Genomic DNA, 19,027 nt, shown 5'->3' with positions numbered 1-19,027 from the left:
TTACCTTCCAAGTAGATACCACTAATGTTTGTGTACTGTCAGTAGTGTGGGATATGGCTGCACTGGAGTGGCTTGTATATGGTGCATAAATCATGTTTATGTACGTGATTTGAAGAGGAATTGTAAATATTTTTGAAAGGCTGCTTCTTATTCTTGTGACAAAACCTTTATGCTGTGGACTCATCCCATCATAGACTGATGGACAGACATTGGACTGGCCAAGAGTAGGAGTCAAGTAGGCAACCTGTACCCTTGGAGACCACCCTCCCACAACTCCTTCTCCTATATGTGCTTCTCCTCTTTATTCACATGTCCCCTTCTTCCCACTCCCATGGCTGGAGCTCTTATCCTGGGTCCGCTCCTACCTTAGATCCTGGAAATTGGCCCTTGGCTCTACCCAGATCTTACCTCTTCTGGCAGATCAGAAGGCTCCTTGACATGAAAGCTGTGGGTTAGTGAAAGAGCACTGGATTTAGAAGCAGATAACCAAAACCATGTGCCCGCTCCATTATTTTAATGATCGGTCATGAATGAGCTGTTTAACACTTCTGAGTCCCAACTTCTCATCAATAAAATGGGGATAACAACACCTCTCTGGTTGTTGTGGAGATTAATTCAGAGGTAGTGTCTGTGAAAGTGGGTAAACGGTATTAATGTTACCAGTGTCAGTTAGTAGGTCCCGTAAGGTTTTTCTGAATGGGTGTTGTTGTTCAGGGGCACTGGAAAGGCCCATCCCACCATATGTATTGTCCATCTTAAAAGGACTTTTAATTGTTGAAATGTTGAATTAATGAAATTCACCTTCAGGGGGGAAAAAAAAGAATGAAAGCAAGAGGTTTTCTGCTTTCCCAGCTAAGAAAATGTGTCAGGACTCCCAGCCGTGAGAGTTTCAGACTTAGGCCTTTACTAAAGTCTTATTTATTATTGAGGTTATCTCCATAAGGACTTACAAATGCTAAAAAGAACATACTTAAACATTGTGCCCTAGTTTCCTCATTCATAAAATGGGTATAACAATAGTCCCCACCACTCCACCTCATCGGGCTCTTTGAGAATTTAATGAGATAATACTTGAAAGCATTTAGAGTTGCATCGGCATGTGGCAAACCCCCAGTCCCTGTTACTATTAGTATTAGAATATCAGAGAGGCCAGGCTCTGTCTCTAGCAAGTGGACCGACCTTACGATTGAGTTTATTTTTTGCGAAGTTGTTTACAAACAACACTAGGAGTTGGCAATTATTCTTATCTCTGAAGTCTTTAAGACTAAATATTAAGGGCAGGAATGTGCTTTACTTATGAACTATTTGTCTTACTTAAATCATGGCATAGAGACAAGGTGAGAGTGTCTCCTATTGCTCTTGTCATCTTCACTGGGGAACTCGAGAAGCTTGTCATACATCTTGGCTTTGTTCTCAGATAGTACCAGCTGCAAAGTACAGTTCGTTTCTTAGACTGATATTTCATGGATAAGAAGGCTCCACAGTCAGACTTCCAAAAGAACAACCCACAGCCTCTTTAGAGGGTTCACAAAGAATTGGTTTAGAGAAGAAAAATACCCCATGTGCTTTTTTTGAGCACTATAATTTGGTAAAAAAAAAAAAAAAAAAAAAAGAGAGAGAGAGAGAAAAGGCTTATTTTTGGTTGAATATGAAGTAGTTATAGAAAACCACAGACGTACAAACAAGATTGTCAGAAATTTTAAATTGAGAGCCAAAAAAGAGTTTATTCCTTTCCTGTTCTCTTGGTCCTGACATATGTCTCTTGACAACTCCCCGTGGGCCTCATAGGTGCAGTGGAACGAGCCAGGTGCACAATACGTCTTAGTTGACAAGGAGAAACTGCCAAGATTCCCATTTTCAATTGACCAGGAGGGAGTTATTTATGTGACTCAGCCCTTGGACCGAGAAGAGAAGGATTCGGTGAGTAAATCTGGGAAGAGGTTCACGGGCAGCAAAGACAGAGTCCTGTGCCTGTGGACAACTCAGTGCAGGATCAATTTTATTTAAAAACAACAAAACCCCCAAACTGTGTTCTGAACCCCAGTACGTTATTGCTTTCAAAGACAAGAGAGCACCCTACAGATCTGACCCATTTCATTTTTGCTTGTTTCCCAGTTCCAAGGAAACTGAAAATAAAAGGGTAAATTAAATAGCTGTTTTCTCTGCCTTTTAATGGGGATGATGGAGGAGTCCTGTCTTAACACTGATCTTCCTGTTGTAGTATGTGTTTTATGCTGTGGCAAAGGATGAAGCTGGACAACCGCTTTCATACCCACTCGAAATTCGTGTGAAAGTTAAAGACGTTAACGATAATCCGCCTACGTGTCCATCTGCAGTGACTGTATTTGAGGTCCAGGAGAATGAAAACATAGGTAAGAAACGAGAGCGGTTCAAAGCCGTGTGACTCTCCTCAGTGTGTTACCTCCGCAGTCCCTTTCTCCTCCCTACCAGGTAAAAGATGGGCAGGTAAGTGTGATCGGGAATCATCTGTGCACGTCTGGCACAGCAGAGAGATTTGAATGCACTCTGGGAATCACACAGGTACAGTATTTCGGCTCAAACAATATCTAGGTAGTGTTCTTAAATTGGAGCCTTTATAACTACTACCACCACTGCAACCACAATTACTCCCACTACTACTACTACTAATTACTTCTACGCCCTCACCACTGCCACTGGCACCATAACCACTTATGCCGGTATCCTGTAAACATATATAAGGTTATCTCATTTGCAAGGTTTTCCCGTAGATTCTTATTTGCCTTCTAACAATCTCAATAACGGATAAAATCTCATCAAATGTGCTAAATAATTTAGATAAACAATTACATCCAATGTCAGATACCTGCAGAAAGCAAGCGCCAAAAATGGAAGTCGACTCTTGACCCTTGTTCCTCCCTCTCTAGGAGTCAAATAATAGCTCAGGAAGCTGGGAGATGAAGTTCAAGTCCTACCTCTTCTTGTCCTTGCAAGTCTTCTTGACCTGCTTTGTTACCTTGTATTGTGTCGAATGGTAGCCTTAGTTTTGTGCAGGGGACACTACTTTGAGGACGTTCAGATTTCTGGGAGTTTTATGACTTTCCTGGATTTGGGACAACTCTTGTCTATTGCCTCGTGGTGATGAGCCCATTGGTTAAACAGGCTGGCATTTCTTGAAATGTGTTTGTCTGTTGTTTTGTGCAAGTTTCAAGGCTTACAAGGTTAGCAGGCTCTTATGACTGCCACTCCTAGGGCTCTGCTGTCCTTGTGAGCCCATCCTCTTATGCTCTGTGGACACTCTCATCATTTTCTTTCTTTTCTTTTTTTTTTAATTTTTTTTTAAGATTTTATTTATTTATGTGACAGAGAGACAGCCAATGAGAGGGGGAACACAGCAGGGGAGTGGGAGAGGAAGAAGCAAGCTCCCAGTGGAGGAGCCCGATGTGGGACTCGATCCCGGAACGCCGGGATCACGCCCTGAGCCGAAGGCAGACACTTAACGACTGCGCTACCCAGGCGCCCCTCATCATTTTCTTTTGATCGCTCTACTCTTCTTGCTACACATTTTTGACACAGTGGGTGGTGTTCTGGCAGCATGATGGGCCCTGCTCCTATGGCTTCTTTGCTCAATGTGCATGTTTGTAAGTTTGTTTTCTTGCTGTCAGGAGTCCTATATAGGTGACCTGTTGTCCGTGTGTTCTGCTTAGGGCCTGTCTTTTTCATTTATTCTAATTCTTGCTGCAGCAGGAAGGGTTACATGACAGCTTGAAGGATTTTAGTTAATTACAAGAAAGAATCTTCTAACAGTGCTGTTGTGTAACAATGGAATGAGTGACAATAGCCAAGAAATACTTGTGGCGTCACCCTTTTTGAAAACCTCCCAGATTTCTGGTCTGTGATGCTGAATGAAGGCAGAGGACCTTTGAAGACCTTTCCAGATGATTCCTCAAGTCTCTTTGTATAGGGCCTAACATTTGGTGTATTCGTTATCTATTGTTGCATGACAAATAGTCCCCAAACTTTGCAGCCTTACACAAGCATTTGTTACATCACAGTTTCTGTGAGTCAGGAATCAGAGTGCGGCTCAGTTGCATGCCTTTGATTCAGAGGGAGAGCTTGGTGGGGTGGGGGCAGGGACAGCTTGAAAAATGGCGAGCGAGATGAAAGGTAGGATTTTTATAACCTAATCTCTGAAGCGGCGTCCATCACTTTCACCATAGTCCACTGATTAGAAGTGAGTCACTGGGCCCCGCCCACACTCAGAAGCACGGGGTTACGCCAAGGAATCAATATGGGGGGATCCTTGGGAACCATTTGAGAAGCTGCTTACCTTTGGGATGAGGATAGTGCTAGTTTTCTGAGACTGGTGAGGAAGTCGTTGTTGGTAGAATAAATTGTTCAGGGGCCCAGGGAGCTATTCTCCTCTCTAAAGAATAGAATTTATTTTGTGACAGTATTTCACAAAGTGTCGAATAGTAGACTTAATGGGCCAGGAATTCTTATAAATCAACAGGGATTGAGTCTGTTTTTTTATATTTAGCCTAAAAGAGGTACAAAACAATGTCCCTGCCCTGTGGGGGTTTACTGTCTAGCTCAATAAAATACTACATTGTTCCTTAGTGTGTTGATATTCTCCTCTTTGGTGTCTTTTATTAGCCAGAATCTTGTGGGACTCATGCCCCCAAGTTTTAGCAATGCCAGTATTAATTCTGAAATCCCACTTGTTACCAAATCCTATGTGTTCATAGAGGAAATTTAGCTTCTCGTAAAAGCCTTACCTCCTTAAAGTATTTCTGAGTGCGCTAAGAGATGCTGTAAATACCTCTGAATCAATTTGGGTTCCCACTCGTTCCTGGCCTTTGTCACCCAGAGACCTAGCCCTCCTTTTACTTCTGGCCCATCCAGAAAGTTCTCTGCTCCCACCGAGAGGCATCCTGTACTGGAATTTCCCTGGTCACTGACGTCAACAGTCCTCATAGTGCCACTGACAGCTGGAATTTTCCTGTGAGGTGGGAGAAGAGTGTCCTCTGTGTTACACTTAACTTGCTGAGAGGAGAGGTCCAAAGCAGGGCTGCTCAGACCCCAAAGGATGGCAGAATTTAGTAAGATACTCTTTGATCCCAACGCTCAGACACTTAAGGGCAGATACATGCCACAAAGGTGACTTGGTTGTCACGGATTCAGAAACAGCAGCGGCTACTCCATTGGATAAATATTCGCTTGTGCCCTGTTGGTCACGATGCTCCCTCCCCAGCCCACGGGACACATCTGCATGTGTCTAGCTCCGTTACAGACGTAACACAAGCACTTCCCTACCTCCCCCCTCAAAAAAAAAAAAAAAAGGCAAGGTCTCCAAATTTCCATGTAAGTCAGTGAATGCAAATTGATTGGGGAAGGGGTGAAACCTAACTCCACAACTGGGACGTATTCAAGTTTTAGCCCCACAGTGGGATTCTTGCTGCCTGTTGGAAACCCACAGTTCTCATTTCACAGAGCGAGATGATCCAGAACCTATTACAACTCACCCAGAACTGGAGGGAGCCGTGAGTCATAGCCTCTGTCTTCTGGAACTCCCTGGACCGAGACACTCACGGGCATAAAATACATAGGGCCATAAACCGCAGCAAGGCGGGGGATGTGTGCCTGGTCTTTGCCCCGGGTTATCTTCGGGGTGGGGTCAGTGTCTGCAGTTGTGGAGTAAAGTTGCTTAGAAACAAGCCACAGTTGGCTTTTCCTTGTCTAGTTAATACCATTTGTCTTGTCTGTCGGTGTCCAAGGATGGCTGTGCCAAATTACCACACTTCGCTTCAAACAATGGAAACGTATTCTCTCACAGTTCTGGGCTAGACAGCTAAAATCAAGATGCCAGCTAGCAGAGAATTCTTCCCAGCCTCTTCTAGCTTCTGGTGGCTCCTGGCATTGCTCGGTGCTTATGGTGTAACTCTGGTCTCTGCCTCCTCCTTCACGTGGCCACCTCCTCTGTGTGTGACTTGTGTCATCTCTACTTCTAATAAGAACACCAATCACTAGACTTAGGCCTACCCTAAATCCAAGATGATTTCATCTCAAGATCCTTAACTAATGACATCTGCAGAAACTGTATTTCCAAATAAGGTCACAGTTGAGGTTCCAGGAGGACATGAAGTTTTGTAGGACACTATTTGTTATGGGCTGAATTGTGTCCCTCCTAAAATGCATATGGTGAAATCCTAACCCTCAGTACCTCAAAGGGGGACTATTACTTAGAGCTGGGGTCTATAAAGAGATAGTTGAGTTAAAATACCGTCATTAGTGCGGGCCTTAATCCAATATGACTAGTGTCCTTCTAAGAAGAGAAAATCTGGACTCGGACACATATAGAGGAATGCCCATGTGAAGACACATGAAGACAGCCACCTACAAGCCAAGGAGAGAAGTCTCAGAAGAAACTAGCCCTGCCAACACCTTGAGCTTAGGCCTTTAGCCTTCAAATCTGTGAGAAAATAAATTTCTGTTGTTAGGTCTACCCAATCTGTGGTGCGTTGTTATGCTGGCCCTATCAGACTAATAATACACTGCTCAGCACTCTACATTATGGAAAGAGTTAGAAAACCCAAATAAACGTAAGAACTTCAGCCTGCTGCTCCAGTGATCTGCACCCCCTTCTAGGAGCATGCTTATCCAGGGAAACCATTTTGAATACAGTAGATTACATAGAATCTGTAATGGATGGATTCCTTTTATTCTTTCTCCACAGGGAGCAATATTGGGACTCTTATTGCCCATGACAAGGATGAAGAAAACACTGCCAACAGTGTTTTAGTGTACAGAATTGTGGATCAAGTCCCCGCATTGCCCAAGGAAGGACTCTTCCTGGTCCAGACCTACTCAGGAGTGTTCCAGTTAGCTGAGCAGTCCTTGAAGAAGCAAGACACGCCACAGTACAACCTAACAGTGGAGGTGGCTGACAAGGGTTAGTATCACATCCGCTCTCAGAAGTGAAAATAGCTGTTTTCCTTCTCATTGTGCTTTGTTAGGCTGCGCTGATGCTTGGGGGGTATCACAGGGGCCATCGAGAGCTCCTGTTCCTTCGTAAGACACACATGGAGCGCAGAGGCGCTTGGTCCAACATGGTAGAGGCTGGGGCTACGGCTCAGGCAGCATTATTGTATTGGTTCCAGTCCTCTGAGAAGCAGATGCCGGAGGGGATTAAATGTATAAGGATTTTATTAGGGGAAAGGCCATGAGAAAAAAGTGGTGGGGTGTCCGGAGAAGGCTGGGGGAGCCATCAGACCACAGGACAAGCCTAACCCTGAGTGAAGGAAGGCTGGTGGGAGCACCATAGACCACTAAGGGTAGAAAAAAGTTGGCCAAGGTCCCTGGGAAGTCCAAAGTTGTCCATTGAAGGAGTCTGTGATCTCCTAGAACATGCCTGTCTTGGCCTGCCTGCCTTGCTCTTGGCCTGTCACTGGCTGGGGGCAGCCCATGGGAAGCAAGACCTCGATGCAATCATGCTGCCGGATTTCAGAGCAAAGCGGCGGGGCCATCGTCAGTTAAGTTCCAGTTGTTGGAGGTCGGCAAGGCCCATTCTCATGGCCGCTGTGATCATGAACCTGAGTATTAATTGTATTTTCCAGTTCTCCCTTTTGGACTCTAAGGACTCTATTGTATGAAAGTGGGGGAGAAATGCGTCTTTGGGGAAGTTCTGTCTTCTGTCAGCTCTCAGCTGGCCATGAGACATCAGGAGACATTGTTTCTGACTCCTATACAATTTCAGAGCAAGTGGTTCTTAATTTTTGTTGGGTCACATAGGCCCTTTGAAGATCTGATGAAAACTGTGCGTTCTTTAACAAATGTATACATTTTTGGACAATTGTGCACAGACACACAAGAACACATGTATTCAGAGCCAGATTGATTTTAGGGACACACACATTCCTGGGTTAAGAATCTTTCTTTGAGTTAACGAGCATGCAATCTCAGATGACCAAATAGTTCATAATCATTGTGCAAGGAGTCACAGATTATATAGGTATGGAGAAGAAAAGAACATCATTTCACACCATTCCTCGCATTTCCTTCTCTGTACAGATATTGACATATTGAAGAAAATTAGGGCTTAACAGGCCCCCAATATAGACTTTTGGGGAGTTAGTAATTTGGTCAATAGCGAGGGTCTAATATATGTCTAGAATTATGTTAAGAGGTACAACGGAAGTGAGTATAGTAAATCATCCCTGGGTGTGATGAGTTAACAGTTTCACACCCTTAGCCATCCATTCTCTTAACACACAGTTGCTGAGCACTCACCTTGCATGAGACCCTACTCGGGGTATTGAAGATATGCAGGTGAATAAGACCCAGGGTCTGTCCTCAAGGAGCATTCATGATAGAGGAGATAGGCATTGAATAAATAAATTACAAGCAACATGTACAAGGTAGCCCACGAAGGAAATGAGTGACTCGGGGAAGGGAGAGAGCAGATCAGGCTTTCTGAAAGAGGTGTCATTGAGCTGAGTTTTGATGGATGGATATGACAAGTTACAGAATAGTGCAGGGTTTATGGAGGAGAAGAAATTCCATCTGCAAATGCATGGAGACCTGAAGTAATGGGAGGCTGTAAGAGTATAAGGGGGAATCAGATTACAAATTGTCCATGTTCGTGAGTACATCTATAGAAAATAGGGACCAGATCATAAAATAGATTTATACATAAATATACATGCATGTGTGTAGACGGAATTAAACATTCAGTTGTGTTCCACTAGAGCCTAGAGACGAGGCTTAATTAGCGTAGTTTTACGGAAGATCAGAGAGGGCTCATTACCCAGGAGGCCACTACTGGCCCAAGTGAGTTTGTGCAGAGCAGGGAGCCAGTGAGTTCAGGTCCTGGGAACCCGCCCCCCCCCATTGTTAGCCATTTTTGTTGTCCTCTAATGTTCTGGGGACTGACCCCAGCTTTAATTAACATCCATTATTATAATTCAATGTTATTAGATCACAAGCCTGGCCTCAAGGCTGGTGCATTGAACACCATCTCTGGAGGTACACCGCTTGAGTGTATCCATCAGGATCCCAGCAGAAATCAGCTTCTCAGAGGGAATCCTCAAGAAGAGTTTAAATAAGGGTTGATTTGTAAAGGTTGTGGGTGAGGTTAAGGGAACCGACTGGAGGTGTGAAGGGCAATGGACAGCCTGCCCTCCGCTGAGGTGTGAACGGGTGATCGAAGGGAGCATTCCCCGAAGGAACGTGCCCTCTGCTTTTGCCTACAGAAGAGGCAGCTGGGGGGAACTACCCCAGACCTCTCTCCTCCTGCCCCTCCTCCCATCTCCTGTCAGTGTTGCCGTTGGCAGCAGCCAAGGAGCCCGGATGCAGTTCCTGAGGTCGGTCTGCCGGGACATGGAGCAGGGTGAAGGGTGAAGAGCGGACAGAGAGGGCAAAGGGAGCACATGGATTTGAAGTCCGGCTTGACCACTCGTTAGTTGTGTGACCTCGATCTGGTTACCTAACTTCTCTATCCTGTGGCTTCCTCATTCATGAACTAAATGAGGACGATCTTAGTACCTACGTCATGAAATTCACATGACAGCGAAATGAGTAATGCTGGTAAAGCATAGTACAGTGCCTGGTACTCAGAGAGTGCTGACAATTTGTATTATGACAAGAACCCCAGTTCTGTTGTTATCTACATTTTATATATTAACTAACTGAGGTGCAGAGACCTCTAGTGACACACATCTGATAAACTCTCACACATCTGATAAGGGGCAGAGTCAGAATTCAGCAGTGGAACTCCCGAGCCCTGAGTCTTAGCTGTTATACAACACAGTACATCATGGCTCAGGGCCTTGGCAACCTCAACAAGGAACCTGTCATGTTGTTTCTCATTCTGGATATTTCCCTGGGCACCCCATCCCCATCTGTATTCTGCGCTCATCTTGGACCTAGCTTGAGCATGCTCTCTCAGACTAGATCTTTGAATTGTCAAACCCACTCCTCAAAGCCTGTGTCATTTTCCCAGGGCTCCACGAGCTAATTCTTTTTTTTTTTTAATATTTTTTTATTATGTTAGTCACCATACATCCCTGGTTTCTGATGCAAAGTTCGATGATTCATTAGTTGCGTATAACACCCGGTGCACCATGCAATACCACGAGCTACTTCTGACCCCCTCTTGCCTCCCATAGTCTGGGTAGCTAGGCCTCTTGAGAGGGGCTAACTGTACCGCTTCTTCCCTCATTTGAAGGAGCAGGCACCCGAGCTTCCCACCATAGAGGACAGAGAAGATGCAGGATGGCAAGTGCTGGAAGTCTTCAAAGAAGGAAAGACAGCCGGCTGAGCAACTCAGGGAAGGCTTTCTGGAAAGATAGTTTTGCACTAGGTTTTGAAGGCTGCAGAAGTTTCACTAGATAGAAAAGAGAGGTTGCTTCACGGGGAAAAAACCAAACCAAACCTAGTCTTGATGAGGAACATGCCTTCCCTGGGAAGGGGCGGTTGGAGGACAGCGGGACGCCCAGGGAAGCTTCTCTCAGAGCTTTCTCCAGCCTCCTTTTGTTGACCTGCTTGTGGGTGCAGGTGGGGAGCAGAGAATCGTGTCCCCACAAACACTGCATGTCAGTAGCAGAATTGTGGTCGTGACTGTCACTTCCCTTGCCAATGTGTTTCTTGCAGATTTCTGGTTTTAATGCATGATGTTAAATGAAAATTTTTGTGATATGACTTTGATTTTCAGATTTCAAAACCCTCTGTCATGTGCAGATCCATGTTATTGATATCAATGACCAGATCCCCATCTTTGAAAAATCAGATGTGAGTAGTTTTCATTTTCATCTGTTGTTTTTTCTTTACTTTGTTCATATTACTTGACCCTTACTTCTGGGATAAAGACACAATGAATAGTTAGGAAGAATTCCAGACTTTAAAGGTAGCTTTATAGTCAGTACACTGGTAACAAACCCAGACCCCATCTGCAGTGGAAATCTTCAGGGAACAACAGCATCCACTGTTAAGAGTATCTGGGAACATCTGTTTATAAACTTCTACCAATGGCTTATTTCTTCCAAGGGTTTGCTTAAAAGCTGCAGTGGCAATCTTTCTCAAATTGAAAGGAGTTGAATGGCTATTTGCATTTCATCCTTATATATTTTGTGACAGTGAATGGATTACCACTAGGTCTCAAAAAAAAGCATTTTTAGTCAAAAACCTAATATCTGGAATATTGGTGATTTAAATTCCTTTTGCAATAACTGGGTAAGGGAAAGGAGAGGAAAAATGGACCTCTCGGTTAAGCCAAAGAAGAATGTGCTTAAGACATTTGCAAGAATTAGGAAAATTGGGCAGAAAGAGCAGGAGAAAAAAGATCAGTTGAGAAAACGTCAAGATAAATGTTCATTGACTTTGATGTGGGCTTTAAATTTGGGGGTGGCTTTACCACTGCTTCCCCTAAAAGGGAGGTCTGTATTTATCCTGGAGCAGAGAGAAGCGCGTTTGACTAGACTGTGACTGTCATGTTTGAAGTTACTTATGGGACAGCCCAGAGCCCTGTGGTGATGACGATCGTAAATCAAAGTAGGGACAAGGCTGTGACAAAGGAAGGGAATTGATTTATGAGAGGACTTGAGGCAGCAAGAGGTGTGACTGAACATAAGGGGTAGCAGGTGCTGGGGCCCCGCAGGCATGAGATAAAGAGCCCATTCCTTCTCAGTCTCCACGAGCCCTTCCTTGGTTGTGGTTTTCTTGTGTTCCATCCACATGGTGGTTTTATGTTGAGGATAAGAACACCCTGCTTTGGGAGTTGGAAATGCAAACTGAGCCCTGGAGAGAGCGAGTGGGCATCTGTCCTTGCCCCGGGCCTCCTGGGGACCCTGCCTGTTACCGTCTTTAAGATCATGATACCGACAGAGACGATGTGGGGGATTTTCAGTGGAGGGGTGGGAGACGGTCCTGGACAGTGAGCAAGAACACAGGCTTTGGAGTTGGACGAGCAGGGGCCTAAGTCCCAATTCTAGGACTTCCTAGCTGTGAGCGCCTGGGTGGGCTTTACCTCTCCAATCCTTTGCTTTTCTGCCAAATGGAGATGACGCTGTAGCTACTCGATAGGGTGCTTTTTTGCTTATCTTTCCTGAATCCTTATCAGGCGCCAGCCGTGAGGGGGCAAGTGCTTTATCTCTCTCAATCCGCACAGCAAACCCGAGGTAGGTTGCATTGCTATCATTTCCGTTAGACAGACGATGAAACTGAGACTTGAGGAAATGACGGGACTTCCTTCAGGTCACCCGGCTACTAAGTGGCAGGCCGAGGATTCAGCCCCAGGCTGTTTGACTCCAAAGTTCAGCCTCTTACCTCCCTTCCTTGATGGATTACAGATTAACTAAAATAATATATGTAAAGTGCCTGCCACAATTTAGGCTCTCGATGCACAGTAGCTCTTTGTTTCTATCATCGCTAGTATCATAATTGCAGTTAATAAACGCATTGGACGTGAGAAGGGGGATCTGTTTTAGAACCCTCCCAGTAGCTCCCCGAGACATGGTTCTGGGTGCAATGGATATCAGTCTACGAGGATGACTGATGTCAAAATCAACGCTACGTAGTTCTCACTAGGAAAGCACGCTTGGTGAGTATTGATCCAGACTATGACTTGTGTTCGCGGTGAATCCAAAGAGACAAATTTGCCCTTTGGCAATTATGCTTGATGACAATGGACATTCTCATTTCCTTCCCTGTTTTTTTCTTAGTATGGAAACCTGACCGTTACTGAAGACACAGTCGTGGGGTCCACCATCTTAACCATCCAGGCCACCGATGGTGATGAGCCCTTCACGGGGAGTTCTAAAATCCTGTATCGTATTACACAGGGAGACAGTGATGGACGACTGGGGGTTGACACAGATCCCCAAACCAATGCTGGATATGTCATAATTAAAAAGGTAAAGAGCCCCTTTAATGGATTTTTTTCTTTTTATAAATGAAGTTTCTTATGATGGTGCAAGATCGGTAAGCAGAGCAGTGGATTAGCAGTGACCTCGCAGTGACCTCTGTGGTGAGGGACTCCTAGAGCACTCATTCATTCTCGACCTCCTGAAAGACAGAAGGCCAAGATTCTAGTTCTGGGTCTGTTGCTAACTGAGCAAGTGACTTTTGTGGAGGGAGGTGGGTTTGCCATATAAGATATATAAAATATAGGATAAACAATTTTTTAGAATAAGTGTGTCCCATGCAATATTTGGGACATACTTCTACTAAAAGAACTGTTTGTTGTTTACATGAAGTTCAAATTCAGCTTGGTGTTCTATATGTTTATTTGTTAAGTCTTGGGAGTGGGTAGGTTTTGCTCAGGGCTTTACCTTTCCTTTTGCAAATGTGGGGTATTAGACTGGATGAGCCCTGCGGACCCTTAAGGCTGTAGACCCTCTATTCTAATGTGTCAACCATAGATTCTTCTTTAACAATGACTGGAAATTGGTAGATCTCCTTTCAAGTTTTAATAGACAAGTTTATCCTTTCATCCTATCCTTCCTGCCAACACCCTGCTTTCATCTTTTATGATATTGCTAAGTTCATTGGCTCTACTTTATCTTATCTTCTGTAAGGACTAAGACGTCTAGAGCCAAAGTCATGATTACTATAGTACCTGCTTCTTTGTGCAGGATCTTTCTATCCCTCCCTCAACCCACTCCCACCCCCCACTGTAAGCCTAAATCTTGACCTTTTTCTCCGTGGCTGCCTCATCGATGCTTCAGAGCATGTAAATGGTTTACCAGATGACTCAATAGGAAGCATTACTCAATGCCATCTGATATATTTGAAATTATAAGGGGTCAGAGTTACAGCAATAGTGAGTCTGTAAGCATGGCTGGCTGTTGAAGGTTTATAGTGTGTGTACTAGAGGCTGCAAAAAAGGCTCAGGAGGAAAGTTTTGGACCAGAATCAAGGAAAGCTGAAGAGGAAGACAAAGTAGAATAATTTCACAGAAAATGAATAGAAGCATGGGGAGAAACGTGCTAGTGCCAAAGCGAGCCCGGGAGCAGAGTGTCGGGATTCTGATCCTAGTTTTACCATACACTTCACCTCCAACAAAGGGCCTCACGGGGCTCCAGCAGCGAGGTTTGCGTGAGGACCAACTGAAACCATTAGCATCCTGTGTCAGTCTGCATTTGGAAAAGGAGCGGGGATGACTCTCCCTGCCCTGTTCATGGCTGTCTACGTGGAGAAGAAGAATTGCAGAAGGATCAGATAAAGGAAAGGGTCGTTTTCAGAGCTGGCAGTGGGTGGTCCAGGCAGCACGGGGGATCCCTTCCTAGCAGGAGGGGGCAGATAGCTCCCAGTTTCTCCCAGGACCAGAGCTCTCTAGCCATCTAAGAGAAGGTAGAGAGCTGCCCATCTCAGTATGAATGATTCCCACATGTCAACACTTTCTCGTGGTGGCTTGCTGTGAGCCAACTTAAGTTAATTTGACCATTTGTGGCTAATGGGCACCTGTAGGGAGATGTTGGTGACCCCGAATGATTAGTGGTGGGTGCGAGCTGTGAGTAGCCTTCCACACAACTTTGACACGAGGAGGCATGTTACAATTGAGCGGGCCCCTGACCAAAATCCTTGTCGTGTCCTTATTGCTTTGTGCTTGTATTCCTAGTGTCTGGAATGCTGCCTGGCATAGAGTAGAGTTTGATAAATATTTGTTGGTTGAATAAATAATTGAATTCTGTCCTATATACAGTTATTAGCAGACAGGCACAAAAACCGTCATCCAACTTGTGCTTTAGGCCTGGGAAGTCCTAGCTCTCTGTCCTTCGGGCACTGGGATAACAGTATTCTAGTGAGAGGATTGTTTGACTGTCCAAAGAAAGGGGATCTTAGACAGAAACAGAACTGAACTGGGATTCTAGAACTCTGAAGGGTATAGGCTGCTGGACTGGCCAGACGCTCCCACTCTCGTTCATGTGATGACTGAGAGATGATAGTATATTTTAAGCCAAACCACATGTCTTGGATACCACGAACATCGCCACCTTCCTCTCTTTGTAAGATCACTGCCAATTATCAAACCTTCTAGCACTGCTTGAGCGGGTTGGAGCTCGAGGCCTGCAGGAGCTGTCTCTGGAGTGTGTACCTCTGATTCAGGTCTCTTCGACGCTAAGCAGCAACTGACCCTAAGGTGTGGATTCTTGGTTAGGATACACCAGATGTTAACCAGCTGCCCTTAGGATGTCTGTATTCACTGTGACAGGTGCATGTATTTATACTGTTTTTCATGTTTTAAATAAATTAGACTCTATAATGTGGTTACCTGTGTATGACTTAGGCTTCTAATTCCCTGCCCATTAAGCTGCTAGGGGACTACCATTGCTTTTGAACCATCATGTTCATCATTTTTTAATGTTTAAAACTAGTTTTGGAAAAAACCACATCACATGAAATTTATCCTCTTACCTTTGTAGTGTACCTTCCCTAGATGCACACTGTTGTAGAGCGTTCTAGATCTCTTCCCGCTTGCATGAACGAAACTCTACGTTCCTTGAACAGCAGCTCCCCCTTCCCCCCACCCTCCAGCTCCTGTGATCAGCATTCTGCTTTTCATTCCTGTAAGTCTGACTTTTCCAGGTAGCTCAAAGAAGTGAAATCAAACATTCGTCCTGTGGCTGGCTTATTTCACTTAGCTTAATGTCCTCAAGTTTCTTCCATGCTGTAGCACATGGCAGGATTTTCTTCCCTTTTAAAAGGCTGTGTAACTGTGTGTATATGCCACATTTTCCCTGTGCATTCATTTGTCAGCTGGCCTTTTGGTTGTGTCCGCCTCTTGGCTGTTGGGAATAAGGCTGCGTGATCATGGGAGTGCCAATATTCTGTTTTCGGTTCTTTGAGGTAAGTATCCAGGTTCGGATTGCTGGATGATACTGTTGTTCTAGTTTGCAGTTTTTGAGGAACCTCCAGGCTGTTTTCCACAGCAGCTGTACCATTTCACATTCCCACCAACAGTGCAGGAAGATTCCAATTTCTCCACGTCCTTGCCAGCACTTGTTTCTTTTCTTAAATGCGATCATGGCCATCCTAACAGGTGTGGTTTTGATTGGCATTTCCTTGATGAGTAGTGATGCTGAACATCTTTAATATACCTGTTGGCTAGGTGTGTGTCTTGTTTGGAGAAACGTCTTTTAAGTCCTTTGCCTAGTTATTTCTAGGCAAAAATCAGGTTATTTTGGTTTTTTATACTAGTGAATTGCAGTGCATATCACCTCTTATCTGATGCAAATCACCTCTCATCAGATAAATGGTTTGTAAAATAATTTCTCCCATTCTGTTGCTTGCCTTCTCATGCTGCTGCTCATTTCCCTTGCTCTGCAGAAGCTTTTCAGTTCGATGTGGTCCCGCTGGTGTATTTTTGCTTTTACAGCCTGTGCTTTTGGTGTTGTATCCAGAAACTAGGTTTCTTAGTCACCTTTCTATCAGCAATGTTCACCTGAATTATAAAGGTGCTAATCGCAGGCAGAATTCGCTGAGGAAGCCATATTGCCCACAGCAGGCATCTCCACTTCGCGGAGCATGTCTGCATCCCTCCTCTTTAGGGTCCCACCCTGACTCCAGCCAAGGCAGAACTAAGCTCCACTGTACAGATGGGGTTCAGGTCCCCCAGCAATGGTAGGGCTGGGAACTTGACCCCAGGCCTCTGGCTCCTCTAGAAAAATGGTTTCTGTTGAGGCCTGGTGTTGGCACCTACTAGCCCTGTGATCTTGACCACATGGGGTCAGCTCTCAAAGCCTTAGTTCTCTCATCTGTAAAAATAGGTAAAATAGTGACACCTTCTTGATAAGGATGTTGGAAGATTAAACATGAAAATACATACATAGCTTTTAGCACAGTACCTGGCACACAGTAAACTTGATAGATGTCCAGCATTATTTTAATTCTGATTAATTCGAGCTAGGGTGGAAGCCAGGATTCTGTCTGTGAGCTGATATGCTTTCCCCTCTTGCTGAAGGGGCCAAACCTGCCCAACCCAAGGGTCCAGTGGTGTGAACCAGGGACTGCTGACTCAGCCTCTCCAGGGGAGGGCCCGCAGATTAGTCATTTTAATATGCGCTCGGAGAAGAGGAGAAACCCCCTGTTTTTCTCCTTCGCTCTCCTACTACCACCGGACTTCACTTCTGCCACTACATGTGTGCGTTTTCCACACCAAACAATCCTTTGCCACCAGCCTGAAGGCCTACGATTTAACTAAATTCTGGCACTACCTACCTGGAGATCGTGCGGACTCCACAGGTGAAGGGCTCAGTCCCACAAGACTGCCCCTTCTTCGGAAGCCAATTGCAAATCACAGGTTGTCACGTGTACTTTGGAACAACTGGCTATAGGCTGGTTCTGTGACTCCCTCCTTAGGCCCCACTACTTGCTAAAACCGCTCACGGAACTCAGAGAAACACGCACATTGACTAGTTTATTGTATCATGGATATGATAAAGGACATAGGGGGACAGCCAGATGGAAAGATCCGTAGGGCAAGATCTGGAAGTGTCCCCAGGGCAGGAGCTTTTGCCCCTTTGAGTTGAGGTGCCCCACTTTCCCAGAACATGGGATATGTTCACCAACCTGGGAGCTCTCTGAACTTGTGGGATTTTTATGGAGGCTTCACCATATAGACAGGGTTGATCATGAACTCAATCTCTAGCTTTGTCTCTCTTTCCTGAGAGGCTGGGGTGGGGCCAGAAGCGCTTGATCTTTCTGGTGAGCAGCCTCCGTGCTGAAGCAACCCAGGAGCCCATCAAGAATGGCTTCATGAGAACAAAAGGTACTCCTCTCACCCGGGAAATTCCAAGGGATTTAGGGGCTCCGTGTCAGGAACCAGGGGCAGAGAACAATACATATATTTTCTATTATTTCCCACACCAACGTGATGCTGAGGCTGAGACAAGCTCAGTATTTACTGCCGCCCAAAGCTCCGGCCGGCCGTGCGGCGGAGTGCGGTACTCATGGTGGTCTTGGGGCCAAGCGGGCATCAGGAGCTGCAGATCTATGCCTCTGAGTCCTGCCTGGCTTATCAATAATTCCCCTGCGATCCCCTTCCTGAAATTCGGGGTTTTGTTTCAGCTTTAATTTCTTTAAATGCAAATGTTGTCTCTTCTCTATCACAGCTGGTCTTTTTGAATTCTCAGGCCTGGACCTATTTTTAACTAGGTCAAGTGTCACGTGGAAAAGTAACACACACCCTTTTTTCTTGTCGCCGATCATGGGTGACAGCGTTATGTGTCCCCAGTCTCCACTCCTCTCCCTCAGCTCTTCTGTCTCTGACTCCAGGTTGAATCCAAATCACTGAGTTTGACCTTTCCAGCAGCTGCGTGATGAGGAATTGTGGCCCGAGCATGTTTTTTCAGCTTATTTGATGACTACGTCTCTTCAGACAGGACCCGCGACCATCCCAAGAGGCCACGCTAGGTCTCTTGACTTGGCTTTGCAGGCACATCCACGTTATGAACGAAGATACACAGGGTTTGACAAGGCCTGTCCTTGACTAAGTTCTGCGGATGATCATTTGCTAATTTAGCGTCTTTCATTTCTGATTTTTTCCCTGGAAGACCCGGCTCGGTGTTTTTCCTGGTGTGAAAGTTAAGCACTGTGATCAATGGCAGGCTGCTCCTTTCTCATTTGTTCTTCCACTCGGTGTGCATTTAAGGAGCCCTGACTCCCTCTCCTAACAAGTCTCCCTGTCGGGGGTGGGTACCCTCACATGGCCGCTTCCAGAGTTATTTTCCTAAAATGCAACTCTGACCTCGTCAGTCTTGTGTCTCATGCCTCCCTCTGCTCTCAAGGATGAAGTTCCAGCTCCTTTGTGGGGCGCACAGTCTTCTCTGTCATCGATTTCTACTCTCAGCCTCACGCATTCTATCTCGATAACACAGGCTGCTTCCCATTTGCAGACATAATGTCTCGTTTCTTTATCCTCCACCTCTGGGGGCCGCAGTGATGGGCTGGGAAAGCCAGGGAAGCCACCGAGGATCGGTTTGGTGTGAGGCTGGGATGCGCCTCCTCTGGCTGAGTGCACAGAGAGTGGAGCTGCCTGCCTGAGCTTGGGCTG

At 45.4% G+C, this 19,027-nt stretch overlaps 1 protein-coding gene across 1 annotated transcript in view; it reads left to right on the top strand.

The window, feature by feature from the left end:
- Window positions 1-19,027, top strand: part of CDH17 (cadherin 17) — a 69,934-nt gene that overhangs the window by 32,200 nt on the left and 18,707 nt on the right. The window contains exons 8-12 of the mRNA XM_026495728.4: window positions 1,789-1,920; window positions 2,222-2,372; window positions 6,716-6,931; window positions 10,691-10,767; window positions 12,696-12,887. Of these exons, the coding sequence (XP_026351513.1) occupies window positions 1,789-1,920; window positions 2,222-2,372; window positions 6,716-6,931; window positions 10,691-10,767; window positions 12,696-12,887 (768 nt within the window). The remainder of the gene's footprint in view (window positions 1-1,788; window positions 1,921-2,221; window positions 2,373-6,715; window positions 6,932-10,690; window positions 10,768-12,695; window positions 12,888-19,027) is intronic.

This window comes from Ursus arctos, unplaced genomic scaffold (assembly GCF_023065955.2).
Source record: "Ursus arctos isolate Adak ecotype North America unplaced genomic scaffold, UrsArc2.0 scaffold_6, whole genome shotgun sequence".
Classification (NCBI taxonomy): Eukaryota; Metazoa; Chordata; class Mammalia; order Carnivora; family Ursidae; genus Ursus; species Ursus arctos.
This window is presented reverse-complemented; position numbering and strand designations above follow the sequence as displayed.